The 19,491-nt window shown below is 41.6% G+C and overlaps 1 protein-coding gene and 1 long non-coding RNA gene across 9 annotated transcripts in view; one reads left to right on the forward strand and one right to left on the reverse strand.

The window, feature by feature from the left end:
• FANCC (FA complementation group C) overlaps positions 1 to 19,491 on the reverse strand; it is a 261,715-nt gene that overhangs the window by 10,543 nt on the left and 231,681 nt on the right. For 7 of the 8 annotated variants that reach the window (XM_074330248.1, XM_074330249.1, XM_074330251.1 and 4 more), the window contains 5 exons: positions 15,498 to 15,550; positions 14,066 to 14,165; positions 7,228 to 7,303; positions 4,853 to 4,934; positions 2,496 to 2,670 (listed from right to left, as the gene is read on the reverse strand). In XM_074330248.1, the coding sequence (XP_074186349.1) occupies positions 2,496 to 2,670; positions 4,853 to 4,934; positions 7,228 to 7,303; positions 14,066 to 14,165; positions 15,498 to 15,550 (486 nt within the window). Of the gene's footprint in view, positions 1 to 2,431; positions 2,671 to 4,852; positions 4,935 to 7,227; positions 7,304 to 14,065; positions 14,166 to 15,497; positions 15,551 to 19,491 lie in introns of all 8 variants that reach the window. The other variant, XM_074330252.1, reaches the window with a different exon arrangement.
• LOC141571103 (uncharacterized) lies at positions 1,591 to 14,973 on the forward strand. Its single transcript, XR_012495673.1, has 3 exons — positions 1,591 to 2,203; positions 6,211 to 6,425; positions 14,087 to 14,973. It is a non-coding gene; the product is annotated as an uncharacterized LOC141571103 (long non-coding RNA).

A 19,491-nucleotide genomic window follows, 5' to 3' on the forward strand; every position in this document is an offset into this window, starting at 1 on the left:
TTCAGGAGAAAGGTAAAAGCTTTCTTTTCTAAGTATTACTTTTTATCCCACATTATGAAAATATATATGCTCACTATAGAAAATCTAAACAAACAAACAAATAAACAAAATAAAGTGAACTATAATTCCACCATCCAAAGAGACTCACTGTTAAAAACTAGGTTTGCAGCCCTCTCATCTTTTTTCTAGGCATTGTGGACACAGCAATCACTATACGCAATATTTTCTATCTTACAGTTTTCTCTTCACAATGCACTTTAAGCAGTTTCCCATATCTATAGCACATAGTCTTTGAGAATATGATTTTTCATGGAGAATACTATTCCATAGTTATAATATACCACAATGTATTGAGCCAGTATCCTTACTGTGGGAAGTTTAGACCATTTCCAATTACTGCAATTACAAACAATGCCGTGATGATACTCTTGTACATAAATCTGTGTGTGGATCTCTAATTGTGTCCTTAGGATAATTCCTAGGAATGGAATGACAGGGTTAAAGGTATGCACTCTTGCCTAATTCTTATGTATACAAACATAGACATTTTTGTTTTTATCATCATGTAATTCAAAGTTAGCCAAGGAGATAAACACCAGCTGCATGAGCATGTTTGCAGCAGGCGCGGGTCTTTGTGAGCAGTGTACCCCTAGGCAGGGACACTGACCCTTTGCTCCCCGATTGTGAACCTCAGGCCTGGCCAGCAGAGGCAACAATTCCAGCCACAGTATCCGCCGAGTACAGCAGAGTTCCTGACTTAATTATGCTTTTAAGGCAACGGCACAGACATTGTCAAGCTCAATCAAACCTCACAAGCATCATGGTTTCAGAGGTAGTTCACACTTTGTTTCCCAAGTCACCCAACAGACCAACACCCAGCGGGATTAAAGCTCACAGGTAGGTCTCGCAGGTTAGACTAGAGAAACTGGCCCAGCCCGCTCCCCACACCTCACACAGATCAGTGCCTCAGCTTGGACACTAAGGATGGAGACGTTCTGGGATCAAAACTGCGAAAGCAGGGCTTCAGTTACAGGTGGAAGGCTACTGCTGCTAGAACAGCGCGGAAGGAAATGACAGACTGCACTAACCTGCCCTGAGTGTGCCAATCCCTTTTGATCCAGGATGCCAAAGCATCCCCAGGGTAAGAACTATGCACGCGTTTTATTTTGAAAAGGACTGAGCTACCAGTAGAAAGATATGCCAATGCAGAACTTTCTAGAAATTAAATCTTACTGGACAACTTATTTCTCTATACTTTGAAAGTGAATCTCTGTCAGTTTCTATGATCGCTATGGAATTTAACACATAACCTACCAACTTAGCTTATACAAAATCAAATATAAAGTGTATTAAAAGGGCTTTAGAAATCAATAGAGCTTTTTATTATTAATTTTAATTATTAAAAATAAGGTCATGAATATAATTAGTATTTTCCTTAATTAGTTGAATGTGATATGTTAAGAGGAAAGAAATAGTACACTTTATTTTTAATCAAATAGCAATCCTCAAATACCTATGTTCATTATATGTATTTCTAAATAGTGTTCTATTTTTGATCCAAAATAAATTATCACCAACTTTCAACTTTTTAAAATTCCAAACACTTTTTTTCCCCTGCCACGCAGCTTTTAAACAAGTAAAATACACAGACGTATCTGTATTGGTCTCTGCTTTTTTCAAACAACAGAAAACATCAAGCAAATACAAGTGCTGCTCTCTACAAAAAGAAACTTGCTCCCTTTAATTATTAAAATCAGCAAAAAGCACTGGCAGTTGAAGTTTTAAAAACAAATAAATGTTTGCAAGGGAGGTGCCAATGCCTTTAATCAAAGCATTGCTTCCTGTAATTATTATTTTCCACATAAAATAACCACTGTCTTGCCACAGTTAGCCAGGCCTGTATTTAGCTGCTCTGTTATTTAGGAAATGACCAAGTCCTTTTTCAGAAGCAAAGTGGTTAATATCATGTGATTACTTTAGTAAGAATTCTAAACAAAGCTGGTAATGTGAGGATCTGTTGACTGATCCAAGAAAGCAGTAAGTCAAGACGGAAGCAGACACAGCCAGGCCGCTGGTCAGGAGGACAGAGCCCCTCAGAGCAGTGGTCAGACTCTGCATGGCACCCCCTGGAGGACCCGAGAGGCGCCCGGCCAGGCACTCTGCACATGAGGGCAGCCGGGGCAGCTGAGCAAGAACAGATAAGGTGAGCTGGGGGCCAGGACAGCCTGTCATCTCAGTGCTTTCCCGGAGAGCAGGGTGGCAGCGTCTGGTTTCCAGTCAACTCTGTGAAGCCAGAAAACCGTCTCCGGCCACAAACCCAGCACACATGCACTCATCCAGCCAGACGTCTGCTACCATAACGAACTAGGAGCACTCAGCGCTTAGGTACCTGGGGGGTTAATGAGTGCCAAACCCACTACGGGGCCCCTACCCGTAGGATCCTTTCAGCTCCGGACCGACCCCGAGTGCCACACGTAGTGGGCACTGCCACCCACCATGGCCTGTGCTCTCCACTGACTCCGGTCACGTGGGCTGTAGCTGAAAGCCAAGAGCCACAGCAAGGCTTCCGGGGGTTCGGCTGCTGACATCAGTAAGTGCTCAGCCGCGACGTCAGCCCATCCTCCAAAGTGAACGAGCACAAACCAGCTTTCAAAGGGGCCTCTGCAGGACCTGGAACGGAACCAAAACACATGGCAGCCAGGCAACAAGACTTCTTTTTCGTTTTGCTTCTTAAAGGAACTGTAATGTTTGCGAAGGGTTGGCTTAAATTGTTCTTACCCACTGAAGTACAACTTGCAAGTACTACAAGTTAAGACTCGGGAAAATAGCTCACAACGCCACTCTGAACCCGTCACAAGACCGTCCAAGGCATGCCTCTCAAAACCCCATGTGCCCCGAGAACTTCAAACATTTAAATCTTTACATCCAGGGACCCTGAGGGAGCATAGACCTTAGAGAAAAGCAGACTGTGGCTCACTCCCAGCGGGGATGATGCAAGGGGAGAACCCGCAGGTGTGCTCCTCTGCCTGCACAGCTGGACTGCTGGGAGGGGGGCTGCCTTGCCACAAGGCTGCCACCCAGGGAGCCGGAGCAAGAAATGAGGGGGCCCCCTGGGGTCCACATGCAGACCAGAGGAGGGGCACAGGCTGAAACATGTTTCTGACAGAACCCAAGGCTCTGGTCAATATTTGGGCAAATATGAATGTTTCATGAGCTGTATATTGTATTTTCTGTCATCACAAATTCATAAAGGCTGAAAAGTTATAGCCTTTGTGAAGCTATCTGTTTGTCACACTGGGAACTGGGATTCGCGATAGCTGCTCAGAGGACAAAATCTGCTCAAGGTAAGGACCCATTAATTGTGCACAGTGCCAATATCAGCAGTTCCACGTCTCCCCGGGAAAAAATGGAGCAGGACCGGCCTGAGATCACATTAGATCAGAACTTCCCTTCTGACCTGGAAGGCCCTGGCATAGGAGAGCTTTGGGCACCTCTACAGTGCCCTTTGCAGGACCTGGGTCCGCTTCCTCTGCTTGGCCCATGGACGCCCTAGCGCTAAGTACCCTCCTCACCTGCTCTCGTCACTGCTTTCCTCCTGGCCAAGTGCTCTCTGAAAACAAGTGATGAAATGTTCTGAAATCTAGCTTGTAAGACAATGGAGGGGACAGGAAGGAAGAGGAGAGCTTCCTCTTTCCCACAAGAAGGAGAGCTGGTGTTCCGTGGGCCATGTCAGGCGTGGGCTTGGTATGATGTCTCAAAAGCAAGGGAGAGACTCCCCAGGGTCTCCTCCCTGCAGACCTGCTCCCAGGTTGGCACCAGGCCAGGGGCAAGGCCTGCCCTGCAGAGATGGGCCTGGGCATCCTCCCTCTTCCCTACCAGTACCCGCGTGTGAGAAAGTAGCTGAACCTGCTCCCAGACCCTTCCCTACAGATGGACCCTGAGTCTACTTCTAGTTCAGGCAGACGTAGGTTAGGGTGGAGTCCCATGAGGTATTGGATCTAAGTTCTGCTCTTCGACAGAGACAACGGACAGGGTGTGAGTAGGGCTGCCAGGTGGGACAGGTCCCCACTTGGCTACCAGCTCTTTCTGTCTCCCCAGTTGGTGAGAGTCGGTGCAGAGAAGGAGTGAATAACTGGCACCCAAACCTGCATCAGTCATCATGACGAAGAGCCCCGAATCTGATGGCTTCGTGATGAGACCAGAAAGAAGTTCAAGAGGGAAAACTGGCAAACAAAACAGTCTTGTAGGCTAGGACAGACCATGAATAAAATACCTACACTGAAAGCAAGGGCCTTAAAGAGCAAGCTGAAGGGTGTTATATTAGCAAAGATTACGTGTGAATGCTTCCAGGAAAGAACACATATTTAAAAAATGGTAGTTAATATCCTAAAGTTAGAAAGGATTTTTGCATTTTAGATACATATTTATTACAAAGAGAAGGAAAAAGAAACATTTCATCCTATTGTGTGTAAGGCTAGAATTTCCTTCCTGAGAGAGGCAGAGAGAAGACTCAAGGACCACAGAGGTGCCCTTCTCCTGCACAACCAGGGGGTTTGCGCCCTGTGGGCACTGCTTTCTTCCCCTAGGATCTATTCTTTTTATTGTTATGCTTATATGTTTCAAAATCTAGTACCAGCCATAACTCAGAACAGGTTCCCTACAAGGTATTTACATAGGCAGCCTGCTCCAGGCGATCTGTGCAGCTCTGCACTTCTCCACTTCTTGCTCGGCAGTGTGCATACCTGTTTGGGGACAGTCACACCAATGACGCCTTTCCTCCAGCTCTGCTAAAGGGAAGGAGCCAGAGAAGCCAAGTGAGACGCAGACCTCAGCGTTGTCAGCATTTGCTTACCAGTGAGCCTGGTCTTCAACTATTTCTCTGAGCATCTCAGAAATATGTGTCAATGGCTGGTGCCACAGCCCCTGGGGAATACCTGTGGGTGAGAAGAGAGCAGAGGAGACCTGAAGGAAAGGCAAACATATTAGGTAGGCAGCTAAGACTGGAGGGGTTTGGGGAAAGGCCATTTTTTTCTTGGTCGATGGAACCCATACGACCTCTCTCATGCTGTTCACAGCCAGTACCCATTTCTCAGGCCTGGAAGAACGACCCACGGGTGTCACACAAGCTAAACTTCGGGGGCTCTTTAACTCAGTACAGGGGAGTCGACAAGGACTGCACAAGCAGTGTCTCCCCCGGCCCTAGGATTTAGAAATGCTGTGTCGCGGATGCCCCAGGTTTTTCCTTTTCTACCTACCCACCCCCCTCCTCTACCACTAACAATTTGTGATTTCAAAATATGCGGAGACCTTAACAAAACAGTCAATAAGGAATTAGGAATGGGCTGCCCAACTGTTTTTCTATGATTGTGATGAATTCAGAATACGAATTCAGGTTTATAGTAAAGCAAAGGCCAGGAAAAAAATACATAGGGATCATTACAAACAAATGCCTTTTCTTGAGTTAGGTTTTTGTGGTTTCATAATTATCCTGTGGTTCTAAACACATCTGAGCATGTATGTATCTGCAGATAGATCCTGTAATTAAATACATGAGGAAGATGAGGTAAGTGATAGAGTAACCACGGCTACTCCACAAATGTTACAGATTAAAGGATCATATATTCTCTCCCACCCTCTTCTGAAGTCCCTTAACTCTTGATTTGCAACCTTTGGAGGCATTTTCATTTTCTTCTTTGTACTACTTGTTTAGATGCTTTTTTTATGTCCCCTCTTCTCTTAGCTCCTGGATAGTCAGGGCTCATAAGTGATCGATCTGTTATGCCCCACAGTGGGCATGAAGTCAATTTCTGATGAATAGAAGATTCTACTATTAAAAAACACTTCAGTTTGTGAAAATAACATTACTTTTTCTAAAAGAAATATGCAGAAAACTTCTAGAAACTAGCATAGGAAGTTCTTGTATTTCTGCTTGACTTTACTTATTTTGGGACATAAATCTAGGACAATCACACCAAGGAAAAGGCAAGTAGGCTGAGTTCAGGCCCATATACCAACTTCATCTTTTGTTTATAGATTTCCAAACTTAAAAATTAATAACTCCAATACTGTTTCTGGAGCTCATTCAGCTTCTCACACAGGCTGATCGTGACCTTTAGTGATCTGCCTTAAGCTGTGAGGTATACACCCCTGGAAAGGGAATTAGTGGCTTTTCTGTCTTGTTATCAAAGTTTTCCCATTGTGTCTCCACAGGTTAAGTCTCACTAAACTGTTGACCAGAGATCCCGCCAGGCCCATCACCACTTCCACCTCCAGCATCTGAGAGGAAGGTGTCAGATGAGTCACTTTGGATGAGCACCTACATCTTTTAGGACAAGAAGAGGAATTTAGATTTTACAAAATGCTGTGAAACTCTGAATCACCTCCTTTCCTTAAATGAATCTATTTACTCAAGTCTCAGGAAAAAGGTAGGCAAAAAAGAGCATAAAAAGAAAATACTACGGGTTTTACTCTTTCCTTCATGTCAGATAAAATGCCTCCTTCTCTGGCACAGAGCCTGTGCTTGTGTCGCTGTTGCCTTTCCTTCAGACTTCAGGCGTTCGAAGGAAAGGGATGTCTTTGTTCTCTATTTCTGAATGTTTCCTAAACATGAGCTCAGAGGCACGTTAACAGATCAACACCAGTTGAATTAGGATGGAACCATCACTTCCTCAACTGGGCATGGCCTCTGGAAGGCTGGCAAGTGAAACCAGAGAAGGCTGTGGCCAGGTACACGCACTGAATCTTTCCAGGAGCACTTCCCTGGGCTTGGTTAGGAGAAATTTCCCCTACATTTCCTTGACTTCATTCATCCTTTTATCTTTTCTTTTGCAACCAGGGGCACGGAGCAGAAAGAATGAAATACAAATACATGTACTGTTTTATTCTGACTCAGCCAAGTCTTAGCCTGGTCCTGGCGTCTAGGTGGATCTGGTGGGCACCCGCGCAGGTCCCGTGTTATCTGGAGTGGACTATCAAACTTAACAAGAGGTCTTTTCTGTTTCTTTTTCTGTTTTCTTTCTTTCAGTAAATGATCCTGACAGGGAAGTCAAGCGAATTCTCCTGACAGAACCCATCGAATGCGAGACCCTGGTTGCTTAAAGCAATGTTAGACATGACCAATTCAATGTCCCTTGTTTTACAGGCAGGGACATGGGAGGGTAGGTTCTGATTTATCAGCACTCTTTCCCAGAAATGATTTGAATGCAGGCAGAATCAACCTTCACATACCTTTCGGGTGTTGGAGTAGCACCATGACAAGAGAGGGAGAAGTGTAAGGAAAGTAGGTCTTGAGTGCGAACTTCAGCTACAAGAGAATCAAAAATTCAAAACTGCATGAATGTTAGGATTGGAAAGGGTATTAAGAAAATACTAAAACTTGGGTCCTCTGCCCAAAAAGGATCCACTTGTGCTAACATGGTCAGAATGTTTTCTTCAACATTAAAAAAACAAAAAAACAAAAAAGGATGCTTCTAATAACCTTATAAATAGTTCCAGAAAAATAAACCTTTTAAAGTCACCTTCTGGGACTTAAGAAAAATAAAGTTAAGCTCCTGATGTCTTTATATCTGTACTTTACCTTATATGAACCCAATTATACACATAAATCTTCCATTTAAGGGAGAGTGTGCAAGGCAGTTGCGAGATGGTTTTGTAACAGCAACAAAAGCCAAGAACGAGGATATTCACAGTCCAGTGAGGGCCGCAGAGCTGTAGCCTCTATTCCTCAGAGGCACACAGCCCCTTAAGTGCTTGTGTAAAAAGGGGAGGTAAATCTAGAAATCTAGTGGCGTGCACAGGCAGTAAGGGTACCATTTGATGAATGTGGATAAATATGTAAATCCACATTTCTACCACCCCAAAAAGTTTCCTTGTAGCTGTTACATTTGATCCCTCCACCTCACCCTGGCAACCAATAGTCTGATTTTGATGAAAGATTAGTTTTGCTTATTTTTGAATTTCATATAAACAAAATCATACGAGTATGTATTCTTTGCTGTCTGGTTTCTTTGGCTCAACTTTTTTTTCTTTTCTTTTTTTTTTTGAGATTCATCCATGTCGCTGTGTATAAGTAATTCATTATATTTTTATTTCTTACAAGTAGTCATTGTATAAATATACCATAATCTGTTTATTCATTCTCCTATTGATGGGCATTTGGGTTGTTTCCATTTCAGGACTACTATGAATAAAACTGCAATTAACATTCATATTTATGTCTTTTTGTTGACATGTGCTTCCATTTTTCTTGGGTAAATACTATAGGAATGAAATTACTGGGTCACAAAGTAGATGCTTGTTTATCTTTATAAAAAAGTGCCATAAAATTTTCCAAATGGTGGTACCATTTCACACACCCCTCAGCAAGTTATGAGAATTCCCGCTGCTCACATGCTTGTCATCATTTGGCATTGGTGACCAAATCTTACTAACTTCAGCTATTCTAGTAGGTATGAAATGTTACCTCATATGGCTTTACTAGTCATTTTCCTGATGGCAAATGATGTTGAGCAATTTCATGTCTTTAATGCCAATTTATATATCTTTTTTGAAGTCTTTTGTATACTTTTAAAAACTGAGTTGTTTCTTATGGAATTGTAAGAGAGCTTTATATATTCTGGACACAAGTCCTCTGTCAGACATATGTATTAAAAATATTATCTCCCAGCTGGTGGATTGCTTTTTCATTTTCTTAAGGATGTCTACCAAAGAACAGAAGTTTAATGTTATTTATCCATTTTTTAAGAAATCTAATTTATCCATTTTTTTCTCATACGATTAGTGCTTTCCTGCATCCCTTCTGAGAAATCTTAGATTATTCCAACATCAAAAAGTAAATAAAATAAATTCTCCTCCTTTTCTTCTAGGAGCTTTGTAGTTTTAGCTTTTATGGTGAAGTCTATGACCCATCTCAAATTAATTCTGGTTATTTTGTAAGGTAGAGGTTCATTTTTTCCCATATGAATATCCAGTTGTTTTGGCATCATTTACTGAAAATTCTCCTTTCTCCATTTAATTGCCTTAGTGTCTCTATTAAAAATCCATTGGAAAAATTATATATATATATATATATATATATATATATATATATATATTTCTGCACTCTATTCTGCTCCACTGATCTATGACAATCCTTTTGCTAATACCTCACTGTCTTGATTACTGTAACTTAAAGTCCTCTAGATTTTTTTGCTTTCATTTTTCAAAATTATTCTACCTACTATAGGTCCTTTGCATTTCCATACAAGTTTTAAAATCAGCCTGTCAATTTCTGTTTGGAAAAGCCTGCTGGGATTTTGACTGGGATCACACTGAAGCAACAGATCAGTCTGGGGAGAACAGGCATCTTAACTCATGAATATGGTTTCTCTCTTCATATATTTAAATTTTCGTTAGCTTCTTTCAGCAATGTTTTATAGTTTTCCATTTAGAGGTCTTATACCTTTTGTTAAATTTAATCCTATCTTTATGTGTGACTGGATTTGTCTATCTTTTCTTTTTTAACTTCTGTTAAGTTTTCGCTTTGTGTATTTCCGAAGTCTGTTACTAGGCACATATCCACTTATAACTGATATTTCTCCTGATGACCTGAACACTTGCATTATAAAATATCCCTCTTTATCTCTAGTCATACTCCTTGTCTTAAAGTCTAGTCTATTTGCCACTAGTAAAGCCATAGCAGCTTTCCTGTGCTTATTATTTGCGTAACATATGAGGTGTGATAAAAAAACATGGTGAATGTTTCAATTAAAAAAAGTTTTGTTACAGTGAAAGACACATTGCCATTAACCCCCTCATAATACTCCACCTCCCTTCGAACACACTTATCCCATCATTCTTGCCACTTTCTGAAGCAGTTCTGGAAGTCCTCTTTCATGAGTCTTTAGTTGTGCTGTCATGGCTGCCTCGATATCCTGAATCATTTTGACTTTGGGGAAGAGCCAGAAGTCGCACGGTGCCAGATCCGGTGAATAAAGTGGATGAGGACACACCATAATGGTTTTATTTGACAGAAATTGCCGTACCAGAAGTGATGTGTGACACGGAGTGTTGTCATGTTTGAGGATGAAGTTAAGTCACTCACGAAAGAGGACTCCAGAACTGCTTCAGAAAGTGGCAGGAACAATGGGATAAGTGTGTTCAAAACGAGGGGGAGTATTTTGAGGGGGATTAATGGTAATGTGTTTTTTACTGTAATGCTTTTTTATTTAAATACTCAACGTGTCTTTTGATCACACCTCGTACATATCGCTTTCCTTCCTTTTACTTTAATCAGTGCCTTTATAATTAGACCTGGTCTCTTGAAAGCAACACATAGTTGGGTCTTTGCTTTTTATAGTTTGAACTATTTGACTTTTTTACTATATTAATTTTCACTTAACTTTTGTACGTAATGTACTTGTAGGTATGTTTGGATTCAGGTCTATCTTTTGATATTAGTCTCTTTTTTCCCCCATCTAATTTTTTGTCCCTATGGTAGCCCACAGCTCTGTCTTTTGACATCTCATGTCAATCAGATTGTGCCTTGAGTTCTGCCCACCCCTTGACCCCACTCAACTCTCCTCCCATTCCTCACATGCAAGCCCTAGGGAAAGTGAGAGAATACCCAATAAGGTTTCTTTTCAAGGGCTGAATCCCCTCCAGTTTCTACCAGCTTTTTTGGTTACTCTCCAGTTTAAATAGTTAAAAAAAAATATTTTCCCCAGAGTTTATAACTTTTTTTCTGTGGGAGACTTAGTCTAGTACATTATTAGTCTGCCATTACTAGACCCAGAACCTGAACTGATCTGCTGTTTGTACTGAGCTATTATGCAAGCTCAGAAAAACTGGCTTGTCGTGACAACCTTAAGTGTTTGCCTACTAGTCTGATTGGGCACATTGATGGAGCCTCACTGTGCTCTCCAAATAAGACAAGGGTGAGAGGAAAGGATAAAAAGAGAGTGAGAAGCAGTGAAGATAAACATTTCTGACAATGCGAAAGAATGTGGATTAATGGGATTTCTCATAAACTGCTCGGTTGAGTATAAATTGGCACAACCACATATGAAAACAATTTGGCAGTATCCACAGGAGATGAACCTTTGCATACCGAATAACCAGCACGTCCACTCCTAAGCATAGATCCAAGAATGTTCAGAGCAACCAAAGCTGGAAACGACCCGAATGCCTGCCACCAGGCAATGGCCACACTTGGCACACTTTCCCAATGGAGTACTACACAGCCAACGTTCTACTATCACAGCCACACACAACATAAAGCCACCTTGGTAACACGCTGAGCAGAAAAAGCCAAGGCTCAAAAGACTATATACAGTCTGCTCCTCACTCTTGTTTGTTTTATAAACTGCAAAAACAAGCACAAGAAAACATGGTTTAGGAAATCATATATACATGATCAGACTATTTCCAGAGAAAGTAAAGGAATGATAAACATAAACTCAAGACAGTGGTGACCTGGGGGGAGAGGGCAGGGAGACAGGACAGAGGAGGAGCGCACGGCTGTTACGTTTAGTTTGGATCTTGTTTGGATGTCAGGTCCACAGATATTCATTTTAGTAAGAAAAAAAATACATGAATGAATGAATAGGACACAGAAAGAAAAGAGGGCAATGCATGGAACAAGAGGACACAGGATGCTATGCATCAAGAATTATGATGAATTTAAAAATAGGCAAGGCGGCAGGGGATCAATGATGAGAATGGCCATCAATTAAAAGTGCAGACAAACAGGAACAGCCCTAGGAAAAGAAAGGATCTAATATATGTATATGAAGGCATTTGCAAAGGTAAAGGGTACTGTCCTCTTATTCTGAGCCCAAGGTGAGAGTGATGAGTTGTTTCTTTTTGGTTCCCTGCCCTGCCTTCTACCACGACCCGTGAGTGCCGCTGCACCACCAAACACGGGTAGCTTGCTCAGGGTACTGTTCTAAATTAAGAGAGACAGAAATAGAAAAACAGTAGAATAGAAACAGTAGAATAGAAAAATAGCCAAAGCAATCTTGAGAAAGAAGAACAAAGCTGGAATCATCACACCCCCTGATTTCAAACTTTATTACAAAGCTATAGTAATCAAAACAGTATGGAATTGGCATAAAAACAGACCCATAGATCAACATAACAGAATAGCCCAGGGGGATGCCAAAAAAATGTATACACATTTTAAGAAATGTTATCTATGCTCAAGCAGTAGTTCGCCATCATAAGAAGTGTCTGGACACTGATGGTAACCACTCTGAGCACCTCTTGTAATTGCAGAAGTCAAACGTGATGTATATACAAGCAATGGAATATTATTCAGCCACAAAAAATGAAATCTTGCCATTTGCAACATGGATGAAACTCAAAGGCATTATGCTAAGTGAAATAAGTCAGACAAATACCAATATTGTATGATCTCATATATATGAAATCTAAAAAAAAAAAAAAAAAAAAAAGGGAGGAGGAAAGAAACCAAGCTCATAGATAGGGAACAGATTGGTGGTTGCTAGAGATGGATAAGAGGTGGGCGAAATGGGTGAAGGGAATCAAAGGTACAGACTTCCAGCTATAAAATAAATAAGTCATACAGTGTGGTGACTACAGTTAATAACACTGTATTGCATAATTGAAAATTGCTAGGATAGAACTTAAAAGTTCTCATCACAAGAAAAATATTTTGTAACTATGTATGGTGACATGTTAACTGCACTATTATGGAGATCAACTTACAATACATATAAATATTGAATCATGATGTTGAACACCTAAAACTAACAGAATATGTCAATTATTTCTCAACAAAAAATAAAGATTAAAAAGTAAATAGGTTAAAAACAACTGCAAATCCAGTCCAAATCCAGAGTGCCCGAGGTCAACACTCAAGGGCAAAGCTGGTAAGAAAACTTTCACCAGTGTCCTCTACCCTAACCTAGGTATGTTCCAGGAGTTAAAAGGGGGAGGTGTTCTAGAGGTCGGTTTCTAACTGGGAATACAAAGAATGTACAAGGGAGGATAAAAGATATTTATAGTTACGCCTCAAAATAAGTGTGAGGGCCAGCCAGACCCCCCCGAATTCCAGGCTGGGTAGCGTTGATAATGCTGTTTGTTACAGTCTAGCTAACTTCCCTAGGGAAAGAGAAGATGGGAAAACATACACCATAAATATTTATCATTGCCTTAAAAAGCAATGATAAACCTGAACAGTTCTTTGGTGTAGGGGTAGACGGGATTTTAGCAGAGCCAAGCATCACAGCACCGCTCTCCTACATCAAACTGCTGAAAGCATCACAAGGGAGCATGACATACCTCATGGGAAGCTGCAGGTGGACCCAGGCATTTGAACAGGCAAAGCACTACAGGGCCGTATAGGCCAGTTAAAATGCCCCAAGGTGGAAGCGCTCTGGTAGAAAAGGCTCACGTTTCACTCTGATCAGCGGTCCTTGCCCAGGGCTGCCTGGCCTCTGCGGGTGGGGCTGTAGCAAAAGTCCTCCTGCAGACCCCGTGGGCCTGGCTTCTTCCTAAGACTGTATCCAACTCCCACCTCTTGGGCACTGCTATTCCTAGCTCCTCCTCTACTTACTCAAGTCTTTCCTTATCTTTCTCACTGCCTCCTTTCTCTCTTATGAGGGATCCAATTCACACTTGGGCCTCTTGTAGGAATGGAAACTCTAATAATTAAGAATGTCCACTATTGCTTTATAATAAGTGGCATTTCCTTCTTAGCACATGTGATAAAGACTCCAGAATTCCTACCGCTTGGCCTGGGAGGGGCAGAGTCCCACTTGGCAGACAGCACACAAACACAGCCTGGAAAACCCACCCTCCAGGGCTGGCATAACTGAGTTCTCTGACACAATAGTAGGTAAATGCTTTGGGGTCCTAGGGCGTGGGCCAGACAAGAACTACCTCGATTTACTTTCAATTAAAATGGTTTTACCTTTGCTGGGGCATTCATTGGGAAGCTTTCTTCATGAGCAAAACAGTCTATCAAAGCCGCTGAAAATAAAGTGCTTCTTTCTGGTGATTAGCCAAATGCTCTTAGCAGCCTTTTCTCTTTGGGGGAATGAATAATATATGCAATATAACGAACCTGTGTGTCTTCTTTTTCCAGAGCTTCTACAAAGCACCATGTAAACACTTGAATGGCGGCTAGTACTTCTGGGGCTCCATCGGTTTCCAGGAGTGCATACCTGAACAACGCAATGTCAGATCACAGACATTTAATGATTAATCGGGCAAACACACGAACCTGAATTGTAAAAGCCAGGAGTGGAAACATTTTTTGTGTGCCATAAGATTCAGCAGTATCACTACTCCTGAGATTTCAGTCCTTGTGTGAGAAAACAGGAGAAATCTGTCATTCCTTTTCTAAATACTTTTAAACTGCAATGTGCAGCACTCCCTTTCTCGGTTTTTAAATTATTAAGCATTGCATGTCTTTTCCACATAGGCCCGGATGCTTTGTACAAATATGTGCACACTGTATGCCCAGACATGCAGTATCGACAGAACTTGTGCTTTTTCAAGTGGAGAAAGAGCTCCCCATGGGGGTAAAATGGTTTAGTGAAATCCACCCACCAAAGTGGTGTAAAAATCTGCATGTAACTGGTTTGCTTTCCGTGCATTTTCATACAACTAAATTTTCTTTATGTTTAAACAAACAAACAAACAAACAAAATCAGGTCAAACTCTGCTAGCTTTAAACTATAAACAGCAGTCTGACTTCTTGTTTCTATGCTTATTTAGCTTAAAGTTAGTATGTTTTAAGACCAACCCAAATGCTGGGTTATTTGCTGTTGTAAAAATTCCTTTCGCTAGTGTCTGCTGTACTGCCCAGAACAAGGGGAACAGGGTACGGAATGGAAAGGGCAGACACCCTGGCTGCACTAACACCCCCAAAAGAGGCAGGAAGGCCTCGCCAAGTGACAAACTCCCCGACAGAGGTCCAGTCTCCCCCTGTCAGCTGTACCCCATCCGGTGTCCAGTGGTCTCCTCATCTCTCGCCATCTGTAAATGCAATGCAATTCCCAAGAAGTACTAGAATTTGCAAAATAAAAATTAAAGTGTTGTAAGATAACTTGCATCGTTGATTTTGCCTTTCAGAAAAGCTCTGTTAGGATGGCATTATTTATTTATTTTTCTTGGTATTCCTTAGCTTTAAAATCCTTTAAAAAGATTGCTCAGCCCTCACGTGGTGAAGGAAGTCACTGCTGCCCTTTATTTTGAGCTGACAAAAATCTTACGTGAATATTTAACAATTTAAAATCTAGTTCAATTCTACTCTTCGACCATTATTATTAGAATTTTAAAAGATTTAAAAAAGGTGATTGTAATTCTTAGGCATGGGCTTTTACATATACACTGACACTTGGGTTTTACCAAAAAGCTCAGAAGGGTAAGATGAAATCAGAAACGAATTTCCCCATGATACAGCCAGAAGCTACCACACACAGCATTTTAAATTCACATTTGGAAATTGAGTGTTTTAAAATCGATTGTTAGCAGAAACAGCACAAAGTTACCTGAACATTTCATCAACCATTCTGAATATGGCAGGGTGGCAGGCTGCTTCTGGCTGTAAAGGAAAAGACCGGGAGAAAGTAAAATATCAGAGTACTTATTCAATTACAACTTGCTATTATCAGGCAAAGGAGTTGTCCAGAACTGCTGAAAATGGGCCTACTCCTTTGGGTTAGAAAAAAATGGAAAAAGCCCTGCGTACAAGGGCAAACAGTGGTTCTCCTGGGGCAAGGGGGTTGTGGGCAAGCTTCATTTCGTCTTTATATACCTGTATATACCACATTTTCTACAAGCCCATGTGATCCAGAAAAAAAGAGTCAGGAAGTATCCTGGAAAATGTAAACGTATTTCTGCCAGCATGCTGCAGTGACGACACAGAAGGAGCCCGCCAGTGCTGCTCGTGTTAAGGAACGTCCGACCTCTTCACAGGGTCTAGAAGTGCCTGGAGGTCGGCCTGGGCCTGCCATCATTTCATTCCTGCCCATTTGTTTATGAGTACACATGATTCAGCATTGTTTCTGAGGAAAGCAGTGACCACCACCATGATGGACTAAATAGTATCACATTTCAGTGCACTATGAATTTAGCAGTGTAGATTATTTAGGATAAAAAGAGGGTTAATAAAAAAAAATTAAGATACCTTCATCTTGAATGATGAAAGCGATATAATTTATTCCATGAATATTTTTTTGTGACCGGTTTTGATGGTTTAAATCGGCAGAAGCCAACCTACTGTGGACTGGGTGGGATTTCCGCGGGCCTGACCTAGGTTCCTTGTCTTTTTGGCCAGAGTGCAAAGCATGAGATTAAGCCAGATGAAAATGTCACTTGTATTCTAAATCAGATTATTTCACAGCAGCATCTAAGTGGTAGTGGAGTGAGCCCTATGGGGAATTTCTTCAAGTCACATTACGCTTGACATAACTACCTTTGGGGAACCTTTTTCCATAGTGCTCTTCAACAAGAAAAATAGAAAAAGCGGTATGTTTTGTCTCTCAAGTTTTCTGGACCACGCTGAGGAAAGAATGGTGGCACTCACCACAGACTTTTTTTTCCACTACTGGTTCTGCGCTGGTGTTCTGAGTTGTAACATTGAACGTGTGCCATCTAGTGTTCACACACCATCACTACAGGCTGTCACAGGAGGCCCCAGGCAACAGTAAGATGATGGGATGATTTCTTTTTAATTATTTAAAGAGATTTGTGATTTATAAATTACAAATCTCTCCTCTTTAAGCAGAGTAATCCATACTCCCCAATCCACCACTGATGTGCTTTTTTATCTAAAAGAAACCAACTAAAAGTGCTCATAGATAAATTCATTATGTACTCAAGAAAGTAATTTGCCAGAAGCATGGTTCAACAGAAGAGAGGCAAGTTATTTCTTGGTTTTGATCTCAGGCAAGTCAGTTAATCTCCCTGCTTCTTAGCTTCACTGTAAATAATAACAGTCATTAACAGGTCACTGGATACATGCCCAGAAAATATCATAAAAGTTTCTATGTATTCATAATGGAAAAATCAAACAAGAAGTGAAAAGCAAACTGCCTGTCTTGAAGACATGTGATTCGTCAAATTTGCCAGAATAGTTTTTCAAAGTTTCATATACAGACAATATGCCTCCTGAATAAGAGTGTTTAAGACCAAACAACACTACCACATGCCCACAGGCCGACAGAGCCTAAAAATGCACTGACAGAACCCCCAAACTGAAAAGGGTAAAATAGGACCACTCGTTGGGTTCTAAATGGTCTAAGCTACTCCAGAGCCACTCTATAAATTGGATACTAGTGGAAAATCATTCAGTACTAATTATGAGGATTTCCAAATGGCAAAGAGAAGGATGATGACCCAATGTGTAGAACAGGGCAACCATGAAAATCAAGAGAAGCAAGAAAGTTCTACTCCATTTGTTAAAAGAGGATTAGAACACAGACATCCTTTTCTTTTATGCAGTGTTTTGCAGCAAAACAGTTCAATGTGTTAAATGTCGCCAGACTGTGTGGAATTGGCCTGCTCTCTCCACGCCACTGCACTTGCCTTTTCAATTTCTTCCTGTCCAAGTATTTCAGACCCCTGGTTGCTCTCAGCCTGCTTCCACACCTCGTTTTAGCTTTTAAAATAGGCAAGACGCCAGGAGGCAAGGGAGCCCTACTGAAACAGCAATGGCAGAAATTTTCATTTTAAAACCATTTTCCCTTGCCGCCCCAGGGCTGTGAACAGCTTTTTCTCATCCGCAGCCTTCACTAGTTTTTAAAATGAGACTCTTTACACTTCCCGAGCACATAATTTCAGGGTCATTGAGTCCCCTCATGAAGCCCAGTATGCTCACAGGCCAGCCATGTGTCCCAGTGACATCACATCACAAAAGCAAACTTAAGCTGCTTTTCTTATCAAGAGAATCCTCCAAATAGAATTAAAGTCTTAATTTATGCTTCTTTGCAAGCCATAAATCCCTCCCCCAAATCTTTGTCGCATCCTTGTGAGGGAAGAGGCAAACTTTTAACCCTCTGTGTCCTGTCTGATGGTACCCTACGATAACACAACACAAGCCACTCTGCAGCCCAGAGCTCCAGACCCTGGCTCTGAAGCCCTACAAGCAATGCTATTATCTTTCCCATAAAAATGCGGAAAGAAAAGAAGACCTTTCTTAGGTTCCATCTGTTTGTATGTTTTCCTCCATCCTACCAAAATCTGTTCCTTCTCAAGCTCTGCTCGTCTCCATCTGGACTAACGATTTCCTGTACAGGTTATTTCAAGTCTCGGGAAACCACGTCACCAGGAGGCCGTCAATGACATGAGTTTTGGCCTCTTCCCCCTCCTCACACTGCCCCAGTCCTTTCAGTAAATGTCGGAGGGTGAACGGATGATGATGGAGAGCTCCGGACTCGGGCTTCCTTTTCTTACGGACCAGACTGCGCTGCTGGGGTGCTTCATCTGCCCCCTCCCACAGCTACACAGAACTGCACTGCTTATCTCCTCTCTGCCTAGGAGGACAGCCCATTGCCATCCCTCGACAAAACATGGAAAGACAAAGTCAACACAGAAGAAATGCGCAGTGGCCATGTTCTCTGGGCCTGTGTTGTGGGGAGAGGTGAGGGAGAGGCCAGTTTGTCACCGTGTACCAGGAACTGCACAAATAACATCAGTGCTCACTCTCTGCCCTCAATGTCTGCTTCTCATCCTGATTCATCAATGATTATTACAGGCTGCTTGCTGCTTGAAAGAGGTCTGAGAACATGGAAGAACAAAATTCTGAAGAAATCTTACCTTCTTTCTATAATTTTCTGATTCTGTGTGTGTGTGTGTGTGTGTGTGTGTGTGTGAAAGAGAGAGAGAGAGAGAGAGAGAGAGAGAGAGAGAATGAGGGTGGGGGGGGAGAGAGAGAAAATACAAGCCAGAGAGGAAAATTATACTACGATTTGAGGTAATCCACAGACAAAAATGAATGTCTCATAAAAAAATAAAAAAAGCAGTGAAAAAACAACAAAAAATTCTCAAGCCTTTTCATTTATCACCCTTCATAGATATTTTTTTCCTAAGAAATAAAGAGGGAAACTGCAGATAAGCGGTAAGAAGCTGAAATTCAGTAAGCCTGGAATAGATTCTCTTTCATAGTCATTTTAGTGTAGTTTAAATATTATACTCAGGAATGGTCTCCCCCACTCCTTTTTTTAAAAAGAAGAAATGGCTGATGAGAAGCTTTCCCTGCAGCCAGCAATCCTGTCCCACTGTGCAGTGAGGGGATCCGTTCAAACCCTTGACAGGCAGGAGCCCTTGTGTTAATATATGTATATAAATGAAAGGGTGACTATATTCATCAAAAACTAACTTTCTTTTAAAAACAGGACTCTTCATAAGATTCATTTCAATATTAAACCCCTTTATTGAGTTCAAAAACAATTTGGCTTTTAAAAAAATCTACTTAAATAAAACCTTCACATCAATCATGTAAAATAAGATACCTTTATAAATATGTATTTTTTATTTGCCATT

The sequence above is a fragment of the Rhinolophus sinicus genome, linkage group LG04, assembly GCF_036562045.2.
Source record: "Rhinolophus sinicus isolate RSC01 linkage group LG04, ASM3656204v1, whole genome shotgun sequence".
Classification (NCBI taxonomy): Eukaryota; Metazoa; Chordata; class Mammalia; order Chiroptera; family Rhinolophidae; genus Rhinolophus; species Rhinolophus sinicus.